Here is a 25,394-nt window from a genome sequence, read left to right on the forward strand (position 1 = left end):
ACCGGATCCTGACGAGTTGTTTAATCCACCGAGCATCAGGTTCTTTTACCCTTTGACCACTTTCACTGACACACCTTAGTCTTTAAAGTAGCGTGACAGGTGAGGTTAGGAAGAATGCTTTGTGGCGTGTTATTGATTATAACGTGCAGGAGATCAAGAATGTCCATAATGACAACGTGCATATGACATTTAACTATCAGGGGAGTGTCTCAGAAGAACTGTGTTTGTTTCTGCAGCTGATGAACAGGAGACTACAGAGACTGACAACAGTGTTCTTCTTCTAGGAAACTGGTTTTAATTCACCTCTTCCCTTTTTGCACATACAGGTATTTTACTGATATAACACAGCCAGTGTGAACGCATGAAAGCTGAAAATAAAATATCTAGAAAGTCTAAAACAATTTGAAATAAGGAAAGGATTTGTGGCAAATGTGAAATGGAAGTATATTTAAAAGCAATAATCCTAAAAGTGCAAGTGCATTTACAAGTAAGCTGTTCTTTGAACCTAACGTCCCTCTATTTGTTTTACAAGTAAAAATCGAAAATGCATTTCAATAGGTATGTGTTCACAGTAGCCACAGAGGGCGTGTGTGGGATTATTGATAATCTCATAAATCTTTTCGAGTGATGAGGCGTCTTAAGGATCTTTGTGTTTTGTGGATTTTGTGGATGTCTCTAGAGCCGAGCTGCAACAGGCGCTTTGTCCTTTTGTCAAGTGGATGTGAAAGAGAAAATAAATGAGTTTACTTTAGTTTTACTTTGGAACTCAGTTTACAGAGGAAGTACAGATGTTGCTCAGTCGTTTTTCACCAAATTTCAATCTGTCAATCAACTTCTGACCAACAGCTGCAGGTCTGGATAATTGCATCATAGTTTTATTTTGTTTGTTTATTGAGAAATTGGTTCCAGCCCGTTGACCCTGTGAAGACTTGACAAAACTTGAAGCTTAAAGACTCTGATACGAGTCTCAGCACGTGTTATACAGCCGTGTCCTCTTTATTGGGCCTGGGCACCGAAGTCACTCGATCTTGTTAACGCAAAAAGAATATCAGTGGATTTTACATTAATCCAGTGTTCCCAGCTTGAGTGTTTAAACGCAGAGAAAACCGAACACACATTTCTTCTCTCCTGATAACATCGCCCTGTCGGCCTGGAGGAAAAGATGTCAAACAGGCTCGTACAACCTGCTGTGCCGAGGACAAAAGAAATGAGCTCACCGAAGGTCAGGGGGCGTGATGCGTGATGCGTGCCCATGTGAGTGGAACTCAATCTTGAACATATCAGATCACAATCTCACAATGTTCATGACACAATCCCCCAAATAAGATTGAATTCTAAATGTTAATGTTTTAACACATTTGAAGTCAACGTGTGTTTATTTCTTTTGTGCTGCAGAGGAATTCCTTGCATAACAAAGAAAGTTTTCCGATGGGAGTTGGAGCACTGCCCCCATGAACCACATCAGGTGAAGGTGTGACTACAGATAAATAGGATCCGCAGGTGAAGCCTCCACCTGAGCATTTGTTCTCAGGCACACGGTAAGTCTGGCGATGCTTTATTTTATAATTTAGATCATTCACATTTTATTTGGTTGCATCTTCCATGTTTGAAAGTTGTGTAAAGCTCTTTGCCATCGCTGTTTCATTTATAAACTTTGGGGATCTGTGTGAATGTATTCAAAACATGAACCTTTTTGTTCTCTTTGATTTTAGAATCTGAGGTTTGGAGATGTCGGGTAAAGCAGGTAAACGATCGCGGCTCATCATCCCCTCTTTACTTCCACGTGCATTGAATGTGTTATATATATAATCCTTAATTATTATCCTCCTTATTACAGGAGGCGGCTGTCATGGCAAAGGAGGCAAGAGCAAAAAAGGCCATGGACATGGTGGACATGGACATGGCGGACATGGACATGGGGGTGGTGGTGGTGATAAGGGGAAATGCCGCAAACCTGGAGACAAGTGCAGAAAAAAGCGAAAGGCCGGCCACTGCCACACCAAGTGTCACAAGAAGGGGAAGTCCGGAAATGGGGTAAGATCCTCCACACAGTGCCGAGGGAGACATGGAGTATAAACATGTGGTGCAAGAACACTGTCTGCAATGCTTTCATTCTACAAGGATGTTATTTTTAGAACAACCACAGGCTAATATAATGACAGTGGAGCAGCTAGGGCTTCAGTGCCTTGCTGAAGGGCATTTGAACAGCAGTCACAGAGGAGGAGCGTCCCCCTCCTTCCTTAATGTGTCCTGAGACTTTCACCTTTGAGATGCATTTGCTCTCTTTTCTTTAGAAATGTCTTTGAGGGAAAAACTCAATCCAGCTAGGAATAACATTGTCACACTCCCAAATGTCAATTATAAGTAAACTCAGATTAAATCAGTGTTAAGTGGTGAGGTAACCGTGTGTGTGTCTGCTGGTGTGTTCCTCCTCTAGTCCTCCAGCTCCTGCAGCAGCAGCAGCAGCAGCAGCAGCAGCAGCAGCAGCGACTCGGACTAGACGTCTGCACCAAGCAGCCTGGAAACCTCCGTCCTCTTGCCTGTGTACAACCATCTGTTTACTTTAAAGCCAAATGATTATTTACAGTCACATGTTGTGATCTTGAAACTCAAATGCAAGTTTTTGTGACACACATTTTGTGTCTTTCATAGCTTTTTTGTTGTGTTAAATTCTGATGTAATAAGTGAAATTAAAGATTTGATGGATTCTCTCTGAATATTTTCAGTCGTTTGACTTTTTCAACTTGTTGATTTTTGTGTATCGTCTTTTCATAACTTTTTCAGTGTGTGATTAAAATGGCTTTCAAATTATTTTGTTTTGTTTTGAGTGTTTATTTGTAGACAAGTGAATGAATCCTGGGTTAAGATCTGAGATCTGAGACCTCAAAGCAGGAGCCAGTAAAATAAAATAAAGTTTCCTTTAATAAGGAAAAAATCACAAGATACTAACACAAGCAATGCCCAAAGAATGAGGTTAAAAGAAGAACTATGTTAAAAGAATCAAAATCCAACTGAAAAACATTAGAAACTCAGGAACAAGATAATGAAAGACGACAAGATGATTGAACACAGGTGAAACACACAAAGATTATAATTTTCTAAATAAATCAGGAAGCGGAGAACTCAGGGGAAACATCTGAACACAAACCTTAACACAAGGTAACAAATGTACAAGTCTATAAACCAAAGATTCCATGACACAAGTTGGATTAGTGACCACAGGGTGATGGTGTGATAAGTGTAGATCTTAATAAAACCACTGGCTGCTGGTTAAAGGTGTAATTTACCAGTTTTATAGTGAAATATAGGAAAGTATAAAACCACACCCAGATCTCATGGAAATATAATTTTTTTTTAACCTTTACAATATCAATGATGCAATGAACCTGCTCATACTTTTTCCATTGTTACTCATCTTGTGCCTTGTTTTGACAACCGCATGTTGTTAACAGATTGTGTCACACAGTTGTGTTAATTAAGCACAAAAAAGTCGTTTGTTGCACAACTCGCAAAAAAAGGTGAGGAAAAGTTCAACAAAAGAAAACTGGGATTCCAGGCTCAGCCCCTGATGATGTCTTCTGGGTTGTTCGAGGTGTGGCTTCCTATAAGTTCTCATCCAGCAGACCTGTCGACAGACCGAGGGACTGGACTACAGCACAGTAAGTTCACTAACTGCTCACCACGACTTATTACCATGTGTGTGCGTTCATATGCTCTGTGTGTGTGTCTGTGTGTGTGTACAGATATCTTTGTGAGGACCATTTCAGCTTACAACATACAGAGGGAGGACGTTTTGGACCGGTCTTCACTCTCCGACCATCTTTTAAAGGGCTGTGTGAGGGTGAAGACTTGGTTTAGGGTTAAGTTAGGTTAGGGTTAGGTTAGGGTTAGGTTAGGTTAGGGTTAGGTTAGGTTAGGGTTAGGCATTTAGTTTGGCTGGTTAAGCTTATGGTAATGGTCTAGGGCCGGGTTAGGGTAAGGGTGAGGTTAGGGTTAGGGTTAGGAGTTAACCCACATACACAAAGATAGGAAGCGTGTGTTTTATTCACTGATTTGCTAACATGTGTGTTTTTTCCGTTATTAACAGCATTACATTATTTTGCGTTGTCAGTATGACTCCCTTGGCACAAAGTGTGTGATGTCATCGTTGTGTGGTTTGTCTTTTCCTCGACTCACTGCAGTTGCTCTTTGTCTGAACTCAAGATAATTGTTTTTTGTCTGAGATTTGCTTTATGTGCTTTAAATGGATTCTTTCAGTTTCAGGATTCTGATCTGAAAGTTTGAAATGTTCGGAAATAACAGAGGTAAAAACTTTTATATTTGTCTTTCCTTCACTTGTATTAAACACCTCTTCTTTCCGACCAACTTTCACTGAATTTGAAAAAGCAAACACTTTAATCAAGTGTTATTATCACCTGCTCTGTTTGAACAGGAAACCAGTATCCTCCTGACTCTCACCAGCAGCCAGTGTCAGGATTCTTTCCTCAATTCCCACTGCAGCCCTGCCCCCCTCAGCCCTGCCCCCCTCAGCCCTGCCCCCCTCAGCCCTGCCCCCCTCAGCCATGTGGTCCATCTGTGTACAATCCTGTGGCTCCCCCTTGTGGAGGCTCTGGAGGCCAAGGTCACGGAACAGGGCCTGGTTGTGGACGTGACTGTGGTCAGAGCCATGGTCCTGGACCTGGCTACGGGCACGGCCATGATCATGGACATGATCATGGACATGGACATGGACATGGACATGGACATGGACATGGACATGAGCATGATCAGGATCATGGACATGGACATGGACATGATCATGATCATGGCTGTGATGATCATGGACATGGACAGGGACATGGACATGATCATGATCATGGACATGGACATGGACACGGACATGGACATGGACATGATCATGATCATGGCTGTGATGATCATGGACATGGACATGGACAGGGACATGGACATGGACAGGGACATGGACATGGGCACGGGCATGGGCACGGGCATGGACATGGACATGGACATGGGCATGGGCATGGGCATGGACATGGACATGGACATGGACATGGACATGGACATGAGCATGATCAGGATCATGGACATGGACATGGACATGATCATGATCATGGCTGTGATGATCATGGACATGGACAGGGACATGGACATGATCATGATCATGGACATGGACATGGACACGGACATGGACATGGACATGATCATGATCATGGCTGTGATGATCATGGACATGGACATGGACAGGGACATGGACATGGACAGGGACATGGACATGGGCATGGACATGGACACGGACATGGCCACAAACATAAGCATGGACATATGCATGGCCATTGTCACAAAGGAGAGAGGAAGTGTCATGGGGTAAGATCCAGTTGTTTTATTGAATAACAGATTAAAACTAGGGAGTCTCTGGTTTTTTAAAGAAAATAAAAACAAGACAAAAATGATTTGAACTCAAAGAGAACATGACTATTCCACTTAGCAGTTAATACAAGTGTAAAGTTCAATGTGAATCAGTTTACCCACACGTCACATTTTTTAAATGTGTATACAATAATTTATTTATTCTTCTAATGTAGGATTTTTATATTGTTTACTTTTAACACAGCTGACTTTCTGTCACATGATCTGCTTCGGCCACAAGTCATCAGAACAAAGCATCTTCCAAAACAATCCATACAGCTGCTAAAACAGTCAGGAGAACATTTCCTGACTCCATTAAAGTTTTCTGAGGTTTAGGCTCTACATTGTTGTTTTTTCTAATCTTAATTTCCATCACACACATATTAAAATGATGAATTGATCAAATCCTCACGAGGTGTTGTTCTCGTTCTAGTCGTCCAGCAGCTCCTGCAGCAGCGACTCTGACTAGAGGTGAAGAGAAACCACCGGAGCTCCTTCGTGTTCTGGCCGTCGATAATAAACAACCCTCCATGTGTGCTTCTTCATCTCAGGGTCTCATGTGCATCATCATCATTTTGAGTCTTGTTAATTCGTCACGTGTTGTTAAATCTTATGTGAATCTCTTATATAAGGTCAGAACATCCTGTCAGCAACACAGCTCCAGTCTCTGACTCCCTTCTGATGCATTAACAGCAGCGTTGCTTTAAAAATCTTTTACATCAGTCTACTACTGACAGTTTCATATGTTTTACACATGAATTGTTCCTTTGTGATAAACAACATATTACTCATAAAAGCAATTCATCTCAGTAATGTCTCGGCTCTTATTTCATATCTGACCTCAAGAGTTTCTTATTTCCACTTGTTCTTGATCAGTGTCCAGGGACATTATCTGTATTGACCCAGGGTGGGTTGAATTCAGACCTTTGTTCAGCAAGGGTGTCCACAAACAGACACACACCCTGCACCCCCCCCCCCCCCCTCCCACTACATTCACCTGAAACCTCACACAGGGAATCATAAATTCAGGTTTGTAAAATGGGAATCCTCCATTTCTCTTACAAACAAGCCCAGTCTGTTTGAACTGGTTTTAGTGTGAACTGGAGTAAAGAGAATTCACACATGTGGCTGTTGTCCCACTGACCCGGCACCGGTCACTGCTGCTCTGTGTTTGACAGCTGATAAAAACGGCAATGAACTTACTGAATGAACTTTACATTCTATCTGATAAACGCACAATTAATTTATCAAGCAATGGAAAAGATGCAATATTTCCAGTATTCTTAAAATGGAAATGATGAAAACATCAGATTGCAGGACCAAAAAAACTCAATAAAACAAAATCTCAAAGGTTTCGGTGTGGTTGTGTGTGTCTACAGTCAATATTAGATTGTGTATGGTCCATAATAACTTAATGTCAACTATTAGACACACACACACACCCAGTTAGGTCACAGATGAAAAATGTTCTGATGGGAGTTGAGGCTTCAAGCTGAGGTGCGGCCGTGCATAAGAGGGACCAACAGGTGTCGGCTCTGTCTGTGGACCTGATCTCCAGCTCACAGTAAGTTCTCCTCGGTCTCATTCTTTAACTTTCAGGACTCTGTGTGTATACTGAAAGGCAAACTGCTTTTTCTCTCATCTTCAGGATCTGTACTCGTGTCGGAAGATTCAAAATGTACGGACACAACCAAGGTAAAGAGCTATTTTCAAATAATGCAAATTGAGCTTTATTATAACTTTTGCAAAAACAGTGACGTATCTATCTGAATCCTCTCTTCTTCTGATGTTTAGGAAACCAGTACCCCCCCGGCTACCCAAACAACCATCAACAGATGCCAGGGGGCTACCCTCAACATCCTCCAGGCAGCGCCCCACCACCAAACTACCCTCCTCAGGCCCACGGTCAACAGGCAGGCTACCCCGGATATGGGCCTGGGCCTGGTTATGGCCAAGGGCACGGATACGGGCCGGGCCAGGGACAGGGCCACGGACAGGGCCACGGGCAGGGCCACGGGCAGGGCCACGGGCAGGGCCACGGACAGGGCCACGGACAGGGCCACGGACAGGGCCACGGACAATGCCAGGGCCAAGGGCACGGAGGTGGACATGGTCATGGAAAAGGCCACAAGCACAAGAATGGTCACGCTCATGCCAAGTGTCACAAGAAAGGAAAGAACTGTCACGGGGTAAGATTCAGGGATTTTCTCAAACGCTAAATTCTGGTTATGTGTGCTCCAGAAATAAGTTATTCTGAATACACACAGTTAATACATTCTAAGAGGGTAGAAGTTTCATTAATGTGTGTTTGTGTTGTTCGTCCCTGCTCCAGTCTTCCAGCAGCTCCTGCAGCAGTGACTCTGACTGAGGAAGAGTCGTGGAGTCGCTGACCTTCATCTCTCACCAGATACTATGATCAACATTCTACTGCCAAAATGTTTTTATGAATGGATTTGTATTTAGGTATCAGGCTTCTGTGAAAATATATTGTATGAAAAACAATACGTGACTTTGAAAGTAAAACATTATCCAAATTTCATAACTTTGGTGTAAGAGTTAATTACTGTGTGTGATAAATACCAGTGAATAAATTATGAAGTTTCTTGTCTTTTCATTTATGGGAACGCTTTTTCTTCTTGTCATATGATAAATAGTTTGTGGACATTCGTAGAAGATGCATCAAGATGTGGCAAACTTCAGTTTTTAATTTTACTTCAGCAAAATATATAGCAGTATCATAGCAGTAAAACAGAGAAGAAGAAGTACAGAAGTACAGGGTTATAAACCAGCAAAATCATCAACTGGTATCATCAGCTGTCAATAACATACATGGTGTAAAAACCAGTGTGGCGGATTTGAGATATAAAGTAGAATGTAATGGAAATACTCAAATGAGAGAACTGGTTCCTCACAGCTGCTGATTGTAGAGCAGTTCAGAAAATATTTCCAAAGTCAATTCTCTTAGTACTTTCAACAGAACACATACTGTTTGATATTACTACTACTACTTCTACTACTATTATTTATACTACTACTACTGCTACTACTACTACTACTTCTACTACTGCCAATACTACTTCTATTACTACTGCTACTTCTACTTCTACTGCTACTACTACTACTACTACTACTACTACTACTACTAGTACTACTTCTACTACTACTTCTACTGCTATTACTACTACTACTACTAATACTACTACTAATAATAATACAAATTAAGATATACAGCACTTTTAGCGATGCTCAAATACACTTTACAGTGGTTAAAACAAATTAATGAAAACTAATAACCAGAAATATAAAATACATATAATAATAGCCTGTGGTGTTTCACTATTGATTATCTAATGCCACGTGTTAACAAATCATAAAGTTGGAAAATTAATACAATTTAAGTAAGTGTTTTTGGAAAAGAAAGAAAATTCACTTTTATTTTGAATTCTCTGGTTCCACATTGTAAGAACACCAGACACAGATCTCCTTCCCGACAGTAGAGGGCAGTGTCGCACAAACACAGTTGCGGACTCAGTCCTCCTGGGCGTCATCCTCACTGACCAATCAGAGGCTGCTTGTGTCCTCTACCCGGAAGTGAAGTGGAGAGGGCAGTGGAGACGAGCGGTGTTTCCATCCAGCAGCTTCTGTGGACACAAGACGAGAGACAGACCATAATGTCTCTAACGGTGTTAACCTCCTGCAGGTAGGAGCTGAAGGACATGTCTCTGTCCTCAGGGACACGTAGTGGAGGAGACAGCTCGAGGGCTGCACGCTCCCTCTGGAGGAAACAACTTATATGAACTATTTACTTCATCTGCTCGGATCTGAGCTGTTGTCCTTCTATCCTCTGTCCTCTTCCGTCTGTCCTCTGTCCTCCACTCTTTGGCCCCTCTGTCCTCCTCCATCTATCCTCTCTACTCCTGTCCACCTGTCCTCCTCCCTCTCTCCTCCTGTCCACCTGTCCTCCTCCCTCTCTCCTCCTGTCCACCTGTCCTCCTCCCTCTCTCCTCCTGTCCTCTGTCCTCCTCCTTCCATCCTCTGTCCTCCTCCTACTATCCTCTCTCCTCCTGTCCACCTGCCCTCCTCCCTCTCTCTTCCTGTCCACCTGTCCTCCTCCCTCTGTCTCAGATGCTGTGTGTGCAGCCTGTACAGTCTCTAATGTTTGTCCCCTCCCTGTCTGTCTCCTCCAGACTGAGATCCCTCTGCAGACTGCAGCGAATCCAGAGACACATGGTGAGTTATTAATACTCACCACTAAAATGTATTTCAATTGTTCCGTCCAGTACTTAGAGACATATGAAAAGTAAACAAAAGGAACTTGATTTATTTGTGAAGCAGTTGAACGTGGAACCGGCTGATGTGTCTGACAAACAACAACAAGAAACCATTGAGCTACAAATCAATGAAACACTCAAAGCTACATTAATGTCCTCCTGATGCTCGGTGAAACTGCCTTTTGAAAACAGTCTATTGTGAATATCTCTACAGATGCTGTGTGTTGTGTGTTTTCCATCAGATGTCCAGTCATGTGGAAGCAGGCGTGCTGGTGGAGAAGGTGGGCAGAGCCGGTGTGATCACCCTGAACAGACCCAAAGTCCTGAACGCCCTGAACCTGCCCATGATCCGACAGATCTACCCTCAGCTCAAGGTGGGTGGAAAACCTGGTTCATGTAAACTTCAACTAGGCCGAAGGTCAAGGAGCGACGTGCGTCAGGTCATCGGTCCAATCAGTGAGCTAGTGATTCCAAATGGCTTCTACTATCTCACTCACTCTGACACGGCCAAGGTGTCACTGAGATTGTTATTGGACAGATTTGACCATAAACCCTTTTACACGGTTTGACCCCAAACTGCTGCACTTATGTAAAAGTTTATAGTTAAGCTGTAAAGTCGTGTTTAATTATAACTAGGTTTGATTTAGCTTGAAAATCCTTTCAAATATATTAAAATGTCATGATTTACCGACATCAACAAAGGTTGACTCTAAATTAACATCATCCCTGCAAAGTATTAGATGGTTTAAAACAGTAGTTATGAGCCATGTTCAACCCAGAAGACCAAAACTTTCTGTACAATTAAAAAAAATAATCATATTTGTGTTAATATTGATTCCAGTTTATAGTTGTGGTTGTTTAAACTTTTGTAATCAGAATCAATAAGTATTTATTGCCAAGTAGGTTTACACCTACAAGGAATTTGCTCTGGTTATTGGTGCATACAATGAACATAGAAACATAAAAACACAATAAATACAACACACATAAGAAAAGCAATAAAAAGAAACAATATATATTTACTCACTATTTACTTCTTATTTACTCCCTTTTTCTAATATTTACACAAAGTAACATTTATTTAGACATATCTAAATAAAAGATATATAATAGATAAAAGATATAAAAAGTGAAGTAAAAAGTGAAATGCAAGATGGAAAACAGTGAATGTCGTAACTAAACACTTTACCTACCATTCTCCCACTGTACCTAACCTTGTTTTAGCTCAACAACATACAAAATGAACATGTTCTGATTATGTTGTCTTGTAAATGGCTTTATTCGTGTGTCTTTAATTCTAGACGTGGGAGAATGACACTGACACTGACCTTGTCATAGTCAAAGGAGCCGGTGGGAAAGCTTTCTGCGCTGGTGGAGACATCAGAGGTACAAAGCAGCCTGTCAGGTTCCATCAATGGGAGGATTGAATGTGCATCATGACTTATAATGTCATTATTATATTATTTCTAGCGGTGACAGAAGCGGGGAAGGTCGGTGACCCTCTTGCACAGGACTTTTTCCGGGAGGAATACATTCTCAACGATGCTATAGGTGAGCTTAACTAATTCAATGAGAATTTTACCTTATTTGTTTTGCAGTGATATTCATTCACCTACAGTTACATTTACAAACTGTCAAATCTATGCTATTAGTTTTCCTTCTTTGTTTTTCCACACATTTTAATTCATCTCCCAAGGATCATGCAGAAAGCCGTACATCGCCCTTATTGATGGAATAACCATGGGAGGGGTAAGTGCATTTATTATTAATATAAGTTTATAGCATGGAAACTTTAACCTTGGACAGATTATTGTTATAAATTGTTTTATTTTGCATCATAGATTAGTATTTCTCGTCTCCCTCGGGCCTCACTGTTGAGCAATTCTCTTTGGATGAGCTGTGATATAACACTTTGCCAGTAGGGGTCAGTAGAGAGCTGTTTTCCACTGTTACCTGCTGCACGTTGCAAGGTGGCCTCTGATTGGACAGAATGAGATGTGACAGAGCGCTGTTGCTGCCACTGGTTCTTCCCTCCAGCTGTCAGATCTGGTTGGAATATGAAGTAGCACCTCACCCACAGTGAGTGTGATGATGATGATGATGATGTGTGATTCAGACTGAGCTGCACAAAGGCTCATCTATCAGCAGTGACATCATTTTGTTGTTGAACTCATCAGGTCGCAGGAGAAGTCGGTCGTTTGGATGAGTCGGTTCTTCTTCTTCAGTTGTGACCTTGACTTTGATTTTACCCACGATGTGTCTCCAAGGTCGCACACAGCCACCAGTGTGTACCGGGTCATTACTCATTGTGTGTGTTTGTGTGTTTGTGCGTGTGTCAGTGTCCTTGTGGCAGAGAGATGTTTGAGGACCAGAACAGTTGCTCTCATTACAACGCACTGACCATTACAGCTGTTTTGGGGATTGTTGTGAAAAGTTGAGGTAGATTTAGAAATAAGTACACAATCCCCCCGATGATGTAACTGATGATGACGACAACTGTCGAACTTGGAATGCTGCCTTTCTGTGTTTTTGTTTTGAATCTTGAGTTGTCTTTTTGTTTGACTCTTTATACTTTAAACTTGTTTGTTGTTATTTTGGACGTGCTGTCGGTTCTTTAAACTGCTTGTCTGAATGTTTTCTTTCAAGTGGAGAGAAGTAGGACTTTCACAAGATGGGCTGAAGATGACAGCTTGTAGTTGTGTATGGTTTTGTCTTTTTAGAGGCCAGAGAAAGAGGTGTGCGATTCTATTTACTAGACATTATTCTATCTTCATCAGATCTTAGGGGAAATATCTGACTCCTTAGCTGCACTGTGCTGCTCAGCTACTGGCTAAGGTTACGATACGAGGTCACCATGCCCTTGACCTTTGACCTTTGGCTACCAAAATCAAGTCATTCAATCCTGGGATTGCAAGTGAATGTGTGTTCCAAATGTAAAAGGATACCTTGACAGCGTCCCAAAGATATCACCTTCACAAGGTAAAACATGTGCTTTGTGAGGCTACCATGACCTTGACCTTGACCTTTGACCACCAAAATCTAATTAGGCTGCCTTGTGTCCGAGTGATGATGATGTCAGCAAAGTGATTGGTTGGATTTATGGCTCTGGGAACACAGCGACGTGACGTCTTCCTCCAGTATTTGTCACGTCCACTCAGTGACACTAATGTCGACACAAACCATCCTCGGGCTGATTGCTGGTGCACGTGTGTCATGGTGGAAAACAGGCGAGCTCTATATAAGGAGAAGTCACAGAGGCACCAGAGTCTCTGCTGCCAGATCTGCAGTGAACTCGGGTCAGAACTCCCACGTAGAACCAGAACTCATCTGAATGATAACAAACCCACAGGGAATCAAGACATGTCATTAGCAGGTCAAAGAGACACACACACACACACACACAAACACACACACACACACCTCTTACATCACAGGAATCTCATCACACGCACATTATTCATTGCTGCCCAAGTTTAAAATCCCTAGAATTAAGGTCTGTGCGTGGTTAATCCGTGTCTGTCGTGCTTTGCGTTGGAGCAGACGCTGTGATGTCGTTGTGTCAGCATCTTTGAGATCGCTCTTCAGATTTTAAACATTGACATCGTGTCACGCTGACTTGTCTGTAGGAGAATCTAATCTCTTCCTCTTAATCGAACAGAAGTCTTTCATGTCCCTTGTCCACGTCATCTTATCAGAGGACGACAGGGAGAGGAGGAGGATTCTCATTTTCAGAGCTTGCTCAGTTCCTCTTTTGATGTAGAAAGTAACACAACATATATGTTGTGCTTTTTCTAAAAGAGTTGTCACTTTCTACCTGAGCCTTCAAAGCTGTCATCCGTCACTTGTGAGTCTTCACACCCACTGAGAGGCTCCTGCTCTCCTGCACGGTGTCACGGTGTCAGCGGTACGTTTCTGACTTTATAAAACCTCTGCTCTACCTGGAGAGCAGAGGTGTTGCACCTCAGAGATACACACAGCTCTTCCACATCCTCCTCATGGATTCCACCCCACCTGTTTTATCAATATTTACACAAGCCAGATATCCTGATGAGGCCTTTATGAACCGCTCCTTCATCAGCGCAAACTCTGGGATATAAATTTTGTAAAGCATGAGCTATAAACAGGCTCCTCTGTGCACTTTTTCACATTTCAATTGTTTACAGCAGGATCGGCAGACATGCTCTTATATGGTGCGTGGTGGTACCACACCAGCATGGAACAATGTTCCACTGCTTTTATGGAGAAACTCGGCTAATGTTGATGAAACGCTCCCTCGTTCCTCTGGGTGCATCCAACTCATTTTTCTCCTTCGTTTCTTTACTCAGCAAAATCTGCTTTTGCTTTTTTGCTTTGTGTTGTTTCTACGAGAGCTGGGCAATAAAACAATTTATATATATATATATTGATAGATAGGTATAAGAGATAATTATCACAATATAATCTTATATATAGCAGTATAACAAAGGAAATTGGAGTTTATTATAACTACACTAATGAAACCCAGATCTTCACTCTATTTTACTCCTGCTTCCGTTTCCCACCAAACGTCTCCAGAGAGAAACTGAAGCTGATTCCTTGTCCTGAGAACAAACTGCGGACATGTTGACAAAGTGCAGACGTCCTAAGCTAACACAAGTCACAATCTCTGTCCATTGTGTGCCTCTTTGTGTTGTGTGTCTCTGTCAAAGGCCTGTTTAGTCTCCGGTGGACAGATACTGTTGGTTTGTCTCACGGCCTCAGGGCAGAGCCTGCAGTTCTCTGACTCTCCACACGTCCCTTCACTCCTCTGTAAGAACAAGGGGACGGCAGCTTGTTGTCTGTAATCAACTCACTGACTGTCGGTTGGCAGTGATTCAGCCGTGAGTCGGCAGTTTCCTTTGTATTCGTCTATAGTGAATATATATCTCCTATATTTCTTAATTTGGAGTCCATATCCTCTGTTGACTTAAAGTAAGCTCAAGTCAAGTCTCCCACCTTCAGTTTGCCGAAGTGCCCTTGGGCAAGATTCTGAACCCCATGCTGCCCCCTTATGTCTGTTCCAGTAGTGTGTGATTAATGTGTGTGATTAATTTGTGTGATAAACTGCTGCACATAGATGCACTGTGTGAAACGTGTGTTGTGTTAAGTTACTTCTCCAACTGTCGCCGCTTGTCATGCTTCTAACAGCAGTTTCCAACAAAACACATTACAATAAACTTTTATGTAACACAATTAAACACAGTTAAAATGTTTGTTTTATTATTTATTCGCTTGTATTAAGGCTCGTGAGTTGATTAACTGCCCTGTTGCTCAGGATGAATAACGATAAGGTTGTTAAAGGTTCGGTGATAACACCGGCAGGTGCTGTGGTTTTTATCGTTCACTGTTTGCTCCACACGTAGAAGCTGTTAAAGACGCACAATCACTGTGTGTGTTCCCATGGTGGCAGTTGGTGTCTACAGTTCTTATCTCTTTTCCCTCAGTGTGAAAATGTGACTCTCCTCAGCTCTAAAGCTGCTTTCAGATTTGCACTGAGGTCCAGACGTGTCCCTGTCATTTCCCCAGGGGGCGCTGTAGTGTTCTGGACACTTTCTGGAACTCTGGAGGGTTTTCCTGACATGTGGCAGAAATTACTCACTAAGACTCAAGGATGACTTACTCTTTCAACTCTCTTTTTATAAACCTTTTCCTGTCTTTATGCTAAGCTAAGCTAATTTCCTGCTGGCTGTAGCCTTATATTTAATATACTATACTAAAAAATATTTTCCTTGTAAAAAAGTCGCACTTATTGTCAAATTACACTCAAAAAACCTTTAGTGAAAAGTACGGATAGGCCTAAAAATACATACATTCACAATTCTTTTGTATTTTACATAGAATTCAATGAAATAATCCTGTAAAAAAAACTATTTCCCCATTTTATTAATTTGCATTACATTTATTTTATGGTTAATGACTTTAATAACATTACTTTTTTACATCTACTGTATATACGCTATACTGTCTATGAACTACACTATCTACACTATACTGTATATACAGCTGCTCCCAATTGAAGGAGACCAGAGGAAACATCTTGACTCCTGTTCTATCGAGCTTCCAGCAGATTTACGATGACGTGAGACCTGACGTTGTCTCCGTGAATCAATAAACCTGAAATAAGATTTCATTAAAAGAAATGAATCACCAGCATCTTCCTCTTCGTGTGGGTTTCACCTGCTTTCCCTCCACTGTCATCAATCAGCAGCAGTGGACGACATGTTGGCTTCTCCTCTGAACTCACCACTAAAGGACTCTGCTCCTCAGGGCTGACGCAGTTAGAACATCTTCCCCTTCTGGCTGAACGATTTCTTTATTAATAAGAAATCATCAGAGCTGATAATTCGGCTCTGTGGAGTAATGTGATTACACTCTGCTCTTAGATTACATCCACTTATCTTGAGCTCAAACCGTTTCGTGTGTCTTGTCTTTTTTCTTTATCACCGTCTTCTGTTCATTTTAATCTTAAAGTCAATTTAATGGATTCCCCTTTGCTGCAGTGAGAGTTTGGTTCCTCTTGTCTCCTGCTGATTGGATGAGGGACAGTTGGGTTAATGCCTTAATGAACCGGGACTAACGAGCGAGCTAAATGACTCAGCTAATTGATTGTTCATTAGAACTACACGGCCAATCACCTGTCGGGCTTACACAATGCACTTGTTGTGTATCTACGTTGTGTTACACAAGTCCAGGATGTGTGCGAGGGGGGGGATTTTGTTTCCATGGTAACCAGGTAATATAATCTGACACACATACACAGAGTTCTTACTGCGCTGGAACACACACACACACACACAGAAAAACACACACACACACACACACATCATTTTTCATCTCGAACTTGAGCTCATTCTTTCTCTGCAGAGGTGACAGTTATGAGTGATTGTCTCCTTGTCCTGCCTGTCCTCCCTGTGTCCTCTGTCTGCACAGCTGGTTTCCTCTCCTGTTCGTCCTTGATGCGTCCTCGCGCCCTGATTTGCTTCCTAACCCCTCGTTCTCCTCCACCTGCAGGGTGTGGGTCTGTCGGTCCACGGACGTTTTCGAGTGGCCACCGAGAAGACGCTGTTTGCCATGCCGGAGACTGCCATCGGTAAGACTGTCCTGAGGTCTGTCAGGCTGCTGAGTTGTGTTCAGTACAAGAGATGAGACGGGGAAACCTCCGTCCTGACAATCATAGACGTGAGGGATTGACTGCTGGTGTGAAAAGAGGCAACAGATTAGTGTGGAGTCAGGAAACATCATTAAGCAGGATCAGAAATAGCAGTGGTTGTGAATTTACCCTCATCATGAAGAGCCTCATATTATCTGTTCACCACAGAACAGTCTCTCTGGTCTGAGTCCAGCTGTGCAGACATTTCTTTCTCAATTCCCCAAAATACACGTTTCCTCAATTCTTTCACTTCCTTCACACTTTAAAGGCAGAAAGAAAACTGTTGATTTCAGTTGATTATCTATATTTCTGAGACACTTGTGTCCTGTTGTCACTTTAAATTCAAGGAAATTCATCAAAACCTCCCTTTGATCCTTTCACAATGAACCTCATGTCCGACTGTATCTCATATTGTAGAAAAGTTTAAATCCTAAAATATAAAAAAAAACATGAATAATTACACAGATCTTCAAACTTACGAACTTTGCATTATCTAAGAGCAGTGTAACATTTAATAATAAGTCATAATAAATAAACTTATTATCCTACATAAGGAGTTTATTTTGGAGTTTTACTCTCTTAGTCGGTTCCTGGAGTGTAAGCAGCCATTGGCAGGATCCTAAGCCAGAGCTAGATTGCTCTTTAGCTAATTGACTCCTGTAGACAGATGGCCGACTCCTGAGGCGCTGAGGAGATTAGTAACAAATCTCCTACAACTAACAAATTGCTGCTGACATTTTAACGTAAACTGGTCTTTAGTCACTTAAGCCCAGATGGCTCATCACTGCTCTTTCTCTACATATGAATGTGAGTTTAAACCTGATATTAGGAGAAGAATGGCAGCGAGTGTCCTCAGTGTATTGACCTCCTACAGGTGATGAATAGATTCTTAGTGGCTCCTAAACATCCCCTGCAACCGACAGATGTTATTATAGTTCAGTTGATAAGGTAATACAGTGAGTGTCCTTCCCGTGCACAGACTGTAACCTCCCTGCTGATGTGCTGTGCTATCTGGAAGAAGATTATGTTGTCAGCGGACAGGAAATGACTGTAACAGAAAGCAAATGGCAAGACGTGCTCGTTGATGTGCTCTGATAGATGTGTGGGATTTTCTCAAAGGCAAGGCCACAATGCAGAGTGGGAGGAAATGGGATGATAATTAAATTGCATGGGCTGAGGACCGACTCTATGAGGACATTGGTGAACAGACTGTGTGTATTCAGGGTCTCAGTCTAACAAAAGACATCCAGTGTCTCTCGTTTTACTATTAATGCTGAAAGGAGACTCTCCTGGTGTCTGTCCAACTCTCCAGTGTCTTTGGCAGGAGGGACAGGAATCTTGTCTAATCCTTCCTCTGAGCTGCTGTGGTCATAACACATTGTCACTATTGTTGTTACTCGACTCCCGGGCCTCTGCACCAGCAGCTATCAGCAGCTCCTCTGTGCAATCACAAACCTGCTCTTCACGTTGCAGCCGAGAACCCAGCTGCTTCAAGACCCTCTCTGCTTATTTTAGCCCTGATCCCGGAGTGGGATCCTTTCAAGAGCCTCTGCTATGTGCTGAGTTTCCTCTTAGCTGCAGTCACACTGTGGAATCTGGCTTTTTCCACTGAAGTAGGTCAATATGGTGCAGGAGGGGTTTTCGAGAGCTGGAACTGTCTTGACATTTGAAGTTAAGTTCAACAAATTCCAGTGTAGCAGAATAACATTCTCACTTTATTTTTAAAACTCATGAGACCTCTGCGGGTCAGGACTGTGCTGTTTCTGGTGGATGGTCGTTGTTTCTTCTGTTTTATGAGTTTTAAAGTCATTGTCCACTACCGGGATGTATCTGACCTGTCTCCAGGTGGACAGAAGGTGGCGCTATGCTTAAATGATGCAGGGCAACTAAAGTTAATGAAACAAGAGAAACCAGTGTTCACAGATCAATCCTCATTAGAAGAGTGAATTTAACAGGGGCTGTAATAACATGGTGGATCCATCAGTCCCAGGCCTGATTGCAGAGGAAGTTTGAAGTATGCAGCTGTGTCCTAATTACACGAAGAAGCATCAACATCCTTTCACATTAACATAATAAAGAAAAGAAAAGAGTTTAATGTAGTAGCCATTCCCAGTGTCCTCTTTATCAGGGGTGTGAGTAACTCAAGTGCATGTTCTCCTTCATTCTGGGGTCGTTGGCTGGTGGGAAGCCAGTGGGGGGGTTCTCAGCCACCTGCAGCAGTTAGGTGAGGTTCCAGCTCAGTCGTGGGTTTGTGTGTAACAGCAAAGTACATCAGTGATAAAGAAGCAGCTGCAGACGTCATGTGTCACAGACGTGGCACTTGGCTGTCCACACGTTCCTTGGGCCAAGTTTACAGTGAACCGTGAGGAGGAGCACAGCTCGTTGGGGGGGGGGGGGGGGGGGGGAACACACGCTTCTAATCAGTAGAACATGAGGAAACACAAAGAAAATATAAACATTTAGCACAATTCCGTCCATTCATTATCTACACTGCTTATCCTGTGAGGGTCCTGGTGGAGAAGTCACTCTCACATCCTCACCTCAGGTTAATTTAGAGACTCCTATTAACCTCAACCTCAGAAAGTCTTAGATGATCATTCCTAGGTTCAATAACACTAGTCAGAAATGTAATAGAAAGTTAAAGGAGTAAAGTGGCAAACCCATTAGAGGCCTGTATTGAGTAGTTTTTACTGTTGCCCTCAGAACCTTTACTGACATGTTCCCTGTGTCATAATGGAAGAGACATCGTCCTTTGTTCCTCTCTGGGTTTCATCACAATATCAAGCTGCCATTACGAGGGTCCTGGGCATCATTTATTAATGGTCCCCCCCCCCCCCCCACTCAACAACACTTTATCATTCAACAATCATCCTTCAAACGCAGGAACAGAGACGATTGATGAAGGGTGACATTTGTGGCACAATTATTAAATTATTTAAGACTTTATTACAGATTGGAAAAAAAAATATTATCATCACCAATTTTTATGAAATGACCAAAACCAACAGAGAAATTATCCTTATTCCTCTGTACTGTTAAGCTCCATTGTTATCCAAAAACTATTAAGCACATACAAATGAGCCACACTGCTTCTTTACACACACACACACACACACACACACACACACACACACACACACACACACACACACACACACACACACACACACACGCCACGTACAAACTGTCCTGCTGCTCTAAATACTCACTGGACAGCACATGTGTGTGATAATCCGCAGCTGGAAACAGTTCTCAACAAATAGCTCAGTTTCCTCCTGGTTGAGAAAACACTTTCAGTCCAAATCTATCAGGAAATAACCGAGTTGTTCTTTAAAAATAAAACTCTGTGGACTGTTTTTTAAAGATTTAAATCTCATGTGAGAACCAATGGGTTTCGAGCTGAGCTCCACAGACACGAGTGGGGACAAGGGACAGTTTAGTGAGACAGACTAATTAACTGTTGGTCTTTAAATGGGATTTAGTTAATAATAAGTAAAAAAGCTGTAGTTCCTCCCTCAGGGTCATTACTATGTGCAGGATTCTCACAAAGCACAAAACGTCACAGATACTAAAGCTCAGACATGTAGAATCCTTCCTCACTTCATGTCCATCGTGTTCCAGCTGCAGCCGTCACTCAAGTGATGGACTGACAAATGGACAAGAGCTTAAATCAAACCATTTATTTGCTCATCTCCCTCACTCACATATTAACACACTACCTCCCACATGCATCAACATTACCCCCCCCCCCCCCGTGTGGCAGGATTACCAGATTGAACCCGGCTGTAGCATTTTGAACGGCTGCCATAATCTGACACATTTATGATATTACATTTTCAGCCCTGAATCAGGTCAACTCAACTAATCCTCTCTCTCTCTCTCTCTCTCTCTCTCTCTCTCTCTCTCTCTCTCTCTCTCTCTCTCTCTCTCTCTCTCTCCACTGTTCAATGCCCCCGTCCCTTCCCCCCCCCCCAACCACCAAAGCTGTCAGAAAACCGAGTGTGACCCTGTGGAATCTCATTTCCTGTCAGAACCACAGGAATCAAATTGAAACATTATTGATGATGATGCACGTGAACTGTGTTCAGATTAGGGCTGTGGATTATAATGAAATGTGTGTGTGTGTGTGTGTGTGTTACTGGTGTGTGAGCAATCGTTTGTTCTGTTAAATTGTCGTTATTAATGATCTCAGTGTGTAAATCCCCTGTGGATGAGAAGGGGAGACATTTTGTGAAGGTGGTGGCTCTGTTTTAAAAACTTAATACTATAGTGCACTACTTTAAAGTATTTGTTATAAAGCTCCACCAATTAGTTGTTTCATTAATTAGTCCCTGAAAAGAAAGTTGATATGCAACTATTCTGATAATTGGTTAATTGTTTAAGTTCAAATATGCTTTTCCTTGTCTCACATTAAATTAGATTGAATATTGTCGGCCCTCATCTCACTTTAAGGAAACCCTGTCAGCTTTAAGTTGGAGTTTTTGAGTTGAACAGAAACAAATGGATTGAAACTCTAAATAAATATGTTTCAAATCAGAACTTTCTGATTTTTCATCGACAGGGCTTTTCCCCGACGTGGGAGGTGGTTATTTCCTTCCGAGGCTCCAGGGCCGATTGGGTCTGTTTCTGGCTCTGACGGGATTCCGCCTCAGGGGACGTGATGTGCACAAAGCCGGAGTGGCCACTCACTTTGTTGAGTCTGAGAAGGTAAAGAAGCTCCACTCCAACTTCAGCTTTACTCTCATAACACTTTATAAAACAACATTGTTGATCCAAAGTGTTTTACTACATCACCAATAACAATAAAATAATCAACAACAACACAACATTCAGGGCACGTTTAAAGGCTAATGAAGAGTCTTGGTCCTCGCAACACTTAGTTCTGGATCTTGAGACGGACAGAAGTCTCTGGACAGAGGATATCAATGTGTTGACAGTGTTGTTTGGGGACAGGAGACAAAACAGAGGAAAACATGGACAGGAAACTAAATATTGTATCCAACACATTTGAGTGTTCATCATCTAAACCTGCCAGCAGCTCCGGCCCAGTCGGAGCGTGAGTGAGGCTGCAGGGAGGTTAAAGGTCTGCACTGGAAACCTGTGTGCTGAGTCACTGTGTGTCTCACTCTTACCTAGACGTGCCAACACACAAACACACACACACACACACACACACACACACACACACACACACACACACACGTTGTGTTTCTCTGGCTTCTGGCTTGACGTCAAAACCGTGGGTGGCCGAGCTTTTTTAAGAGCATAACCTTGAATTCCAGGACGTACCAGCAGTGAGCTGGATCTACTTTATTTAAGTTTGAAGGTTGAAACTTCTCACTTCAGATTAATAGTAACAAGCTAAATTCTATTACAGAAGAGATTTAACTAAAGCAGGGTAACTGTACTTTTTAAAACCGTGTTTGGAGTGAAATCTCTTACATCCAATCCAAACATGGGGATATTTTTAAAATGATAAACTGAATCCAGTTGAGAGTCTCATGGGATCAAACCAGACGCAGGATGAAAGTGTTTCTGTGGCTCCTGTTCATCTCGTGCCTTCGATCCTGCTTCTCTAGATCCCCGAGCTGGAGAAGGAGCTGGTGGACTTAAAGTCTCCTTCTGCTGAAGACATCATCCGAGTGCTGGACACCTACCAGAACCAGGTCAGAGTCTTCACACCTTATAACCTGAAGACTGAGGTGGAATTGAAAACAGCCAGAACAGAAAATAATCCTTTTCTCACTCTCCACAGAGTCGTCTGGATTCTGAGAAGCCTTTTGCTCTGCACAAGCACATGTCTGATATTGACAGGTAGGAATAGAATCTCACAACAAGGTGATGTTTTATATTTATTTTAAGTCCATACATTGCCAGATTGATTGATTTCCCACAGGTAACTTCATTATATCTGGAACAAACATTCACTGGGACTCAACGATGCCCTGATTAGATTTCAGTGGTCAAAGGTCACGTTGACCGGATCTAAATCTGTGGGGAAACAGTATCTAAATAGAAACTACACTGTGGTTCGATGATGGGCTTTTTTTGGATGACACTCAAGCTCTATGGCTCAGAGGAATAAGGATATATCAGGTTTCTAGTATGCGAAGAAAACTCACTAGCAAAACATTTGTGCTTTTCAAGTTTGACCGAATCAAAAGCACTCTACCCAGGTAGCTGGTGAACGTTTGTAAAATAGATTTTTACAGTGAGGGTAACCTGCTGAAGATCTGAATCCATGTCTGTGTGTTTCTCCCTTAAGGCTGTTCAGCTCCAGCAGTTTGGAGGGAATAATTCAGAATCTGAAGGCAGACGGTTCTGAGTTTGCTCAGAAACAGGCTGAGGTAAGTTCCACACCTGCAGCTCATCAATCAGTTTTTTCTCCATCTAGAATAAATGTTTATTCTGCTGCACCACTGCCCAGAGCCTCTCTGCTGGAAACCCCCCCGCTGGCAGTGCTGGGCTGTAGCCAGGGCATTATTTGGGTTTAGTAGTATATATTCGTAATTAGTAGTTACCTCGGGCTTAGCACTTAATGGGGTTAGTGTTTAGTCTCGTGTCTTGTTGGCTGGACCAGAATCCCTCCTGACACATTTCCTCTGTGGCCTCGTTCCATAAATGTTCCTTAATGAAACTGCAATTGACTTTATTCATAGACGAGTGTCTTCTCTCTGATTTACTCTTCATGTCAGTGAGGTGAGAGCACAAGCCGGGAACAAGCTTTTGAAAACAGTGCATCTCTGTGATAGCCCCCCCCCCCCCCCCCCTCATCCTACCCCACCCCTCTGCTGATTGTTTCACGGCTGATCACTCCGAGGTCACTCCAGGATTTCAAAGCTGTTAATAAGATTCTCTAAAGACTGATCATTGTTTATTATTTCATTTGTAACACTTGAAGAATAGTTTTGTTGATATTTAATAACACAATTAAAGCTCAACACAGTTTCCAGGATCCTTTCAAACCGTGAGGATCTGAATCGAAGCCAAATGGGATCAGCTCAGCCATTAAATATTTATTATAAACCCACTGGTACGAGACCACAGACTCACAGTGCTGCCCTCAGTAGTATAACAATGCACAACCGCGTCTGTGCTTCTTATTCTTCTGTGATTCAGCAGTCGATCACAGTTTCTCTGTTCAAAGTCTCAGTCACTTAAACGCGTCTCCTCCTCCAGACTTTGTCCAAGATGTCTCCCACTTCCCTGAAGCTCACCTTCAGGCAGCTGCAGGAGGGCGCCGCTCTGAGCCTGCGGGACGTGCTGGTGATGGAGTATCGACTGGGCCAGGCCTGCATGGTAAACACAACTAACTCCAACTGGAAACACACAATCACTTCATTTCATTCATCTCTTAAAGTGCAATGCCAGTTTGACTTATCTGTGTGAGTTTAGGGTTTAATCACGTGGTTGACTGGTCTCTGTTGTTTTCCAGAGGGGCTGTGACTTCTACGAGGGAGTCAGAGCTGGTAAGTGCACAACCAAAGAGGAAGGAGGTGTTTCTAGCAACAATCAAAACGTATGACACTCATCGTCTGTGTCTCTGTGTCGTTCTGTGTGTGTGTCCAGTGCTCGTGGACAAGGACCAGAGTCCCAAGTGGAGCCCGTCCACGCTGGAGGAGGTGTCCGAGCAGAGCGTCGAGCAGTGCTTCTCCTCGCTGGGAGACAAGGATCTGACTTTCTGATGGTCCCGTCAGCCAGCAGCTGTTTCCCACCTCCGAACACACTCACAAACACACACACACACGCACACACACACACACCACTAAGCCTTCTGTAAACAACTGCTTCCTGTCCCCACATCCCTATATGGTCATGTGAGAGGACTCTACTACTGAGGATGGGAGAGGCTGTGCTTTTAGGACACATAGATCTGCAGTGGTTAAATATTGGTGACATTTAACAGAAAAAAACTAACGCAGGCTGTTTCTCTGCAGCTGAGGAAGAGAAGCTCTGACTCACGCTCAAGGCCAGAAATGGGAGATGAAAGTGTGAGAGGTAGCTAAACCAGACACCATGTGTAGGACGCACACGGTGAGAAGCACTGAGAGTGTTGCTCTGCAGTGGAAGTGGAGTCTTCTCTACAGTGACTCTTTCTGCTGCAGCCGAGCAGCAGCGTTGCATCACCGTGAGGACACAGGCAGGAAGAGGGATCTGACCACTGAGTGCTTCAGGACATTTCCTGTGGGTGTTGGTTGATGTGACACAGATCAGTATCATCTGACTCTCATACAGATAAAGCTATTGTCTCTATTTCACCAGTTTTCCTAATTTTACCGTATTTTCTCTGTAGTGGTGCCTGTTTTTATAAAACATGAATAAAAAGGCTCATCTCTCCCAAAACCAGACCACAGCTTTGTTTGTTCTGAATGCATTTACATTATTGTCCCATTGCGTTATGAAAAAACAAATGTACGTGATGTAGTGTTTTATATCACTGGGCACATCTTCTGATAGACGGCTTCGGTAGCAGGAATCAAACCCTCCTCCCAAACGTGAGTTTTTAATTTGCTGCATTATTTATGAGACGACCAGCGCAGAGACACAGA

The 25,394-nt window shown here is 42.7% G+C and overlaps 4 protein-coding genes across 5 annotated transcripts; all 4 read left to right on the forward strand.

Moving 5' to 3' along the window:
* Positions 1–1,284: 1,284 nt before the first annotated feature.
* LOC128456455 (uncharacterized) lies at positions 1,285–2,811 on the forward strand. Its single transcript, XM_053440636.1, has 4 exons — positions 1,285–1,538; positions 1,713–1,744; positions 1,838–2,034; positions 2,438–2,811. Exons 2-4 carry the CDS (start codon positions 1,729–1,731, stop codon positions 2,498–2,500), a joined length of 276 nt encoding a protein of 91 aa, XP_053296611.1. The 5' UTR covers positions 1,285–1,538; positions 1,713–1,728; the 3' UTR covers positions 2,501–2,811.
* A 1,722-nt stretch (positions 2,812–4,533) lies between these two features.
* Positions 4,534–6,215, forward strand: LOC128456454 (uncharacterized). Its single transcript, XM_053440635.1, has 3 exons — positions 4,534–5,055; positions 5,278–5,364; positions 5,840–6,215. Exons 1-3 carry the CDS (start codon positions 4,667–4,669, stop codon positions 6,075–6,077), a joined length of 714 nt encoding a protein of 237 aa, XP_053296610.1. The 5' UTR covers positions 4,534–4,666; the 3' UTR covers positions 6,078–6,215.
* An 867-nt stretch (positions 6,216–7,082) lies between these two features.
* LOC128455545 (holotricin-3) lies at positions 7,083–8,020 on the forward strand. The gene is made up of 3 exons (XM_053439212.1): positions 7,083–7,101; positions 7,201–7,595; positions 7,739–8,020. Exons 1-3 carry the CDS (start codon positions 7,083–7,085, stop codon positions 7,772–7,774), a joined length of 450 nt encoding a protein of 149 aa, XP_053295187.1. The 3' UTR covers positions 7,775–8,020.
* A 962-nt stretch (positions 8,021–8,982) lies between these two features.
* Positions 8,983–24,723, forward strand: hibch (3-hydroxyisobutyryl-CoA hydrolase). 2 transcript variants are annotated; one of them, XM_053440217.1, is made up of 14 exons: positions 8,983–9,106; positions 9,594–9,636; positions 9,920–10,051; positions 10,979–11,063; positions 11,148–11,228; positions 11,374–11,426; positions 16,707–16,785; positions 21,407–21,552; positions 22,425–22,511; positions 22,601–22,659; positions 23,111–23,192; positions 24,025–24,144; positions 24,281–24,314; positions 24,415–24,723. In XM_053440217.1, exons 1-14 carry the CDS (start codon positions 9,078–9,080, stop codon positions 24,528–24,530), a joined length of 1,146 nt encoding a protein of 381 aa, XP_053296192.1. In that variant the 5' UTR covers positions 8,983–9,077; the 3' UTR covers positions 24,531–24,723. The 2 variants fall into 2 exon arrangements, with proteins under 2 accessions (XP_053296192.1, XP_053296191.1); XM_053440216.1 differs by lacking the exon at positions 8,983–9,106 and having other exon boundaries at positions 9,562–9,636.
* Positions 24,724–25,394: the final 671 nt, after the last annotated feature.

Source organism: Pleuronectes platessa, chromosome 14 (assembly GCF_947347685.1).
Source record: "Pleuronectes platessa chromosome 14, fPlePla1.1, whole genome shotgun sequence".
NCBI classification, from domain to species: Eukaryota; Metazoa; Chordata; class Actinopteri; order Pleuronectiformes; family Pleuronectidae; genus Pleuronectes; species Pleuronectes platessa.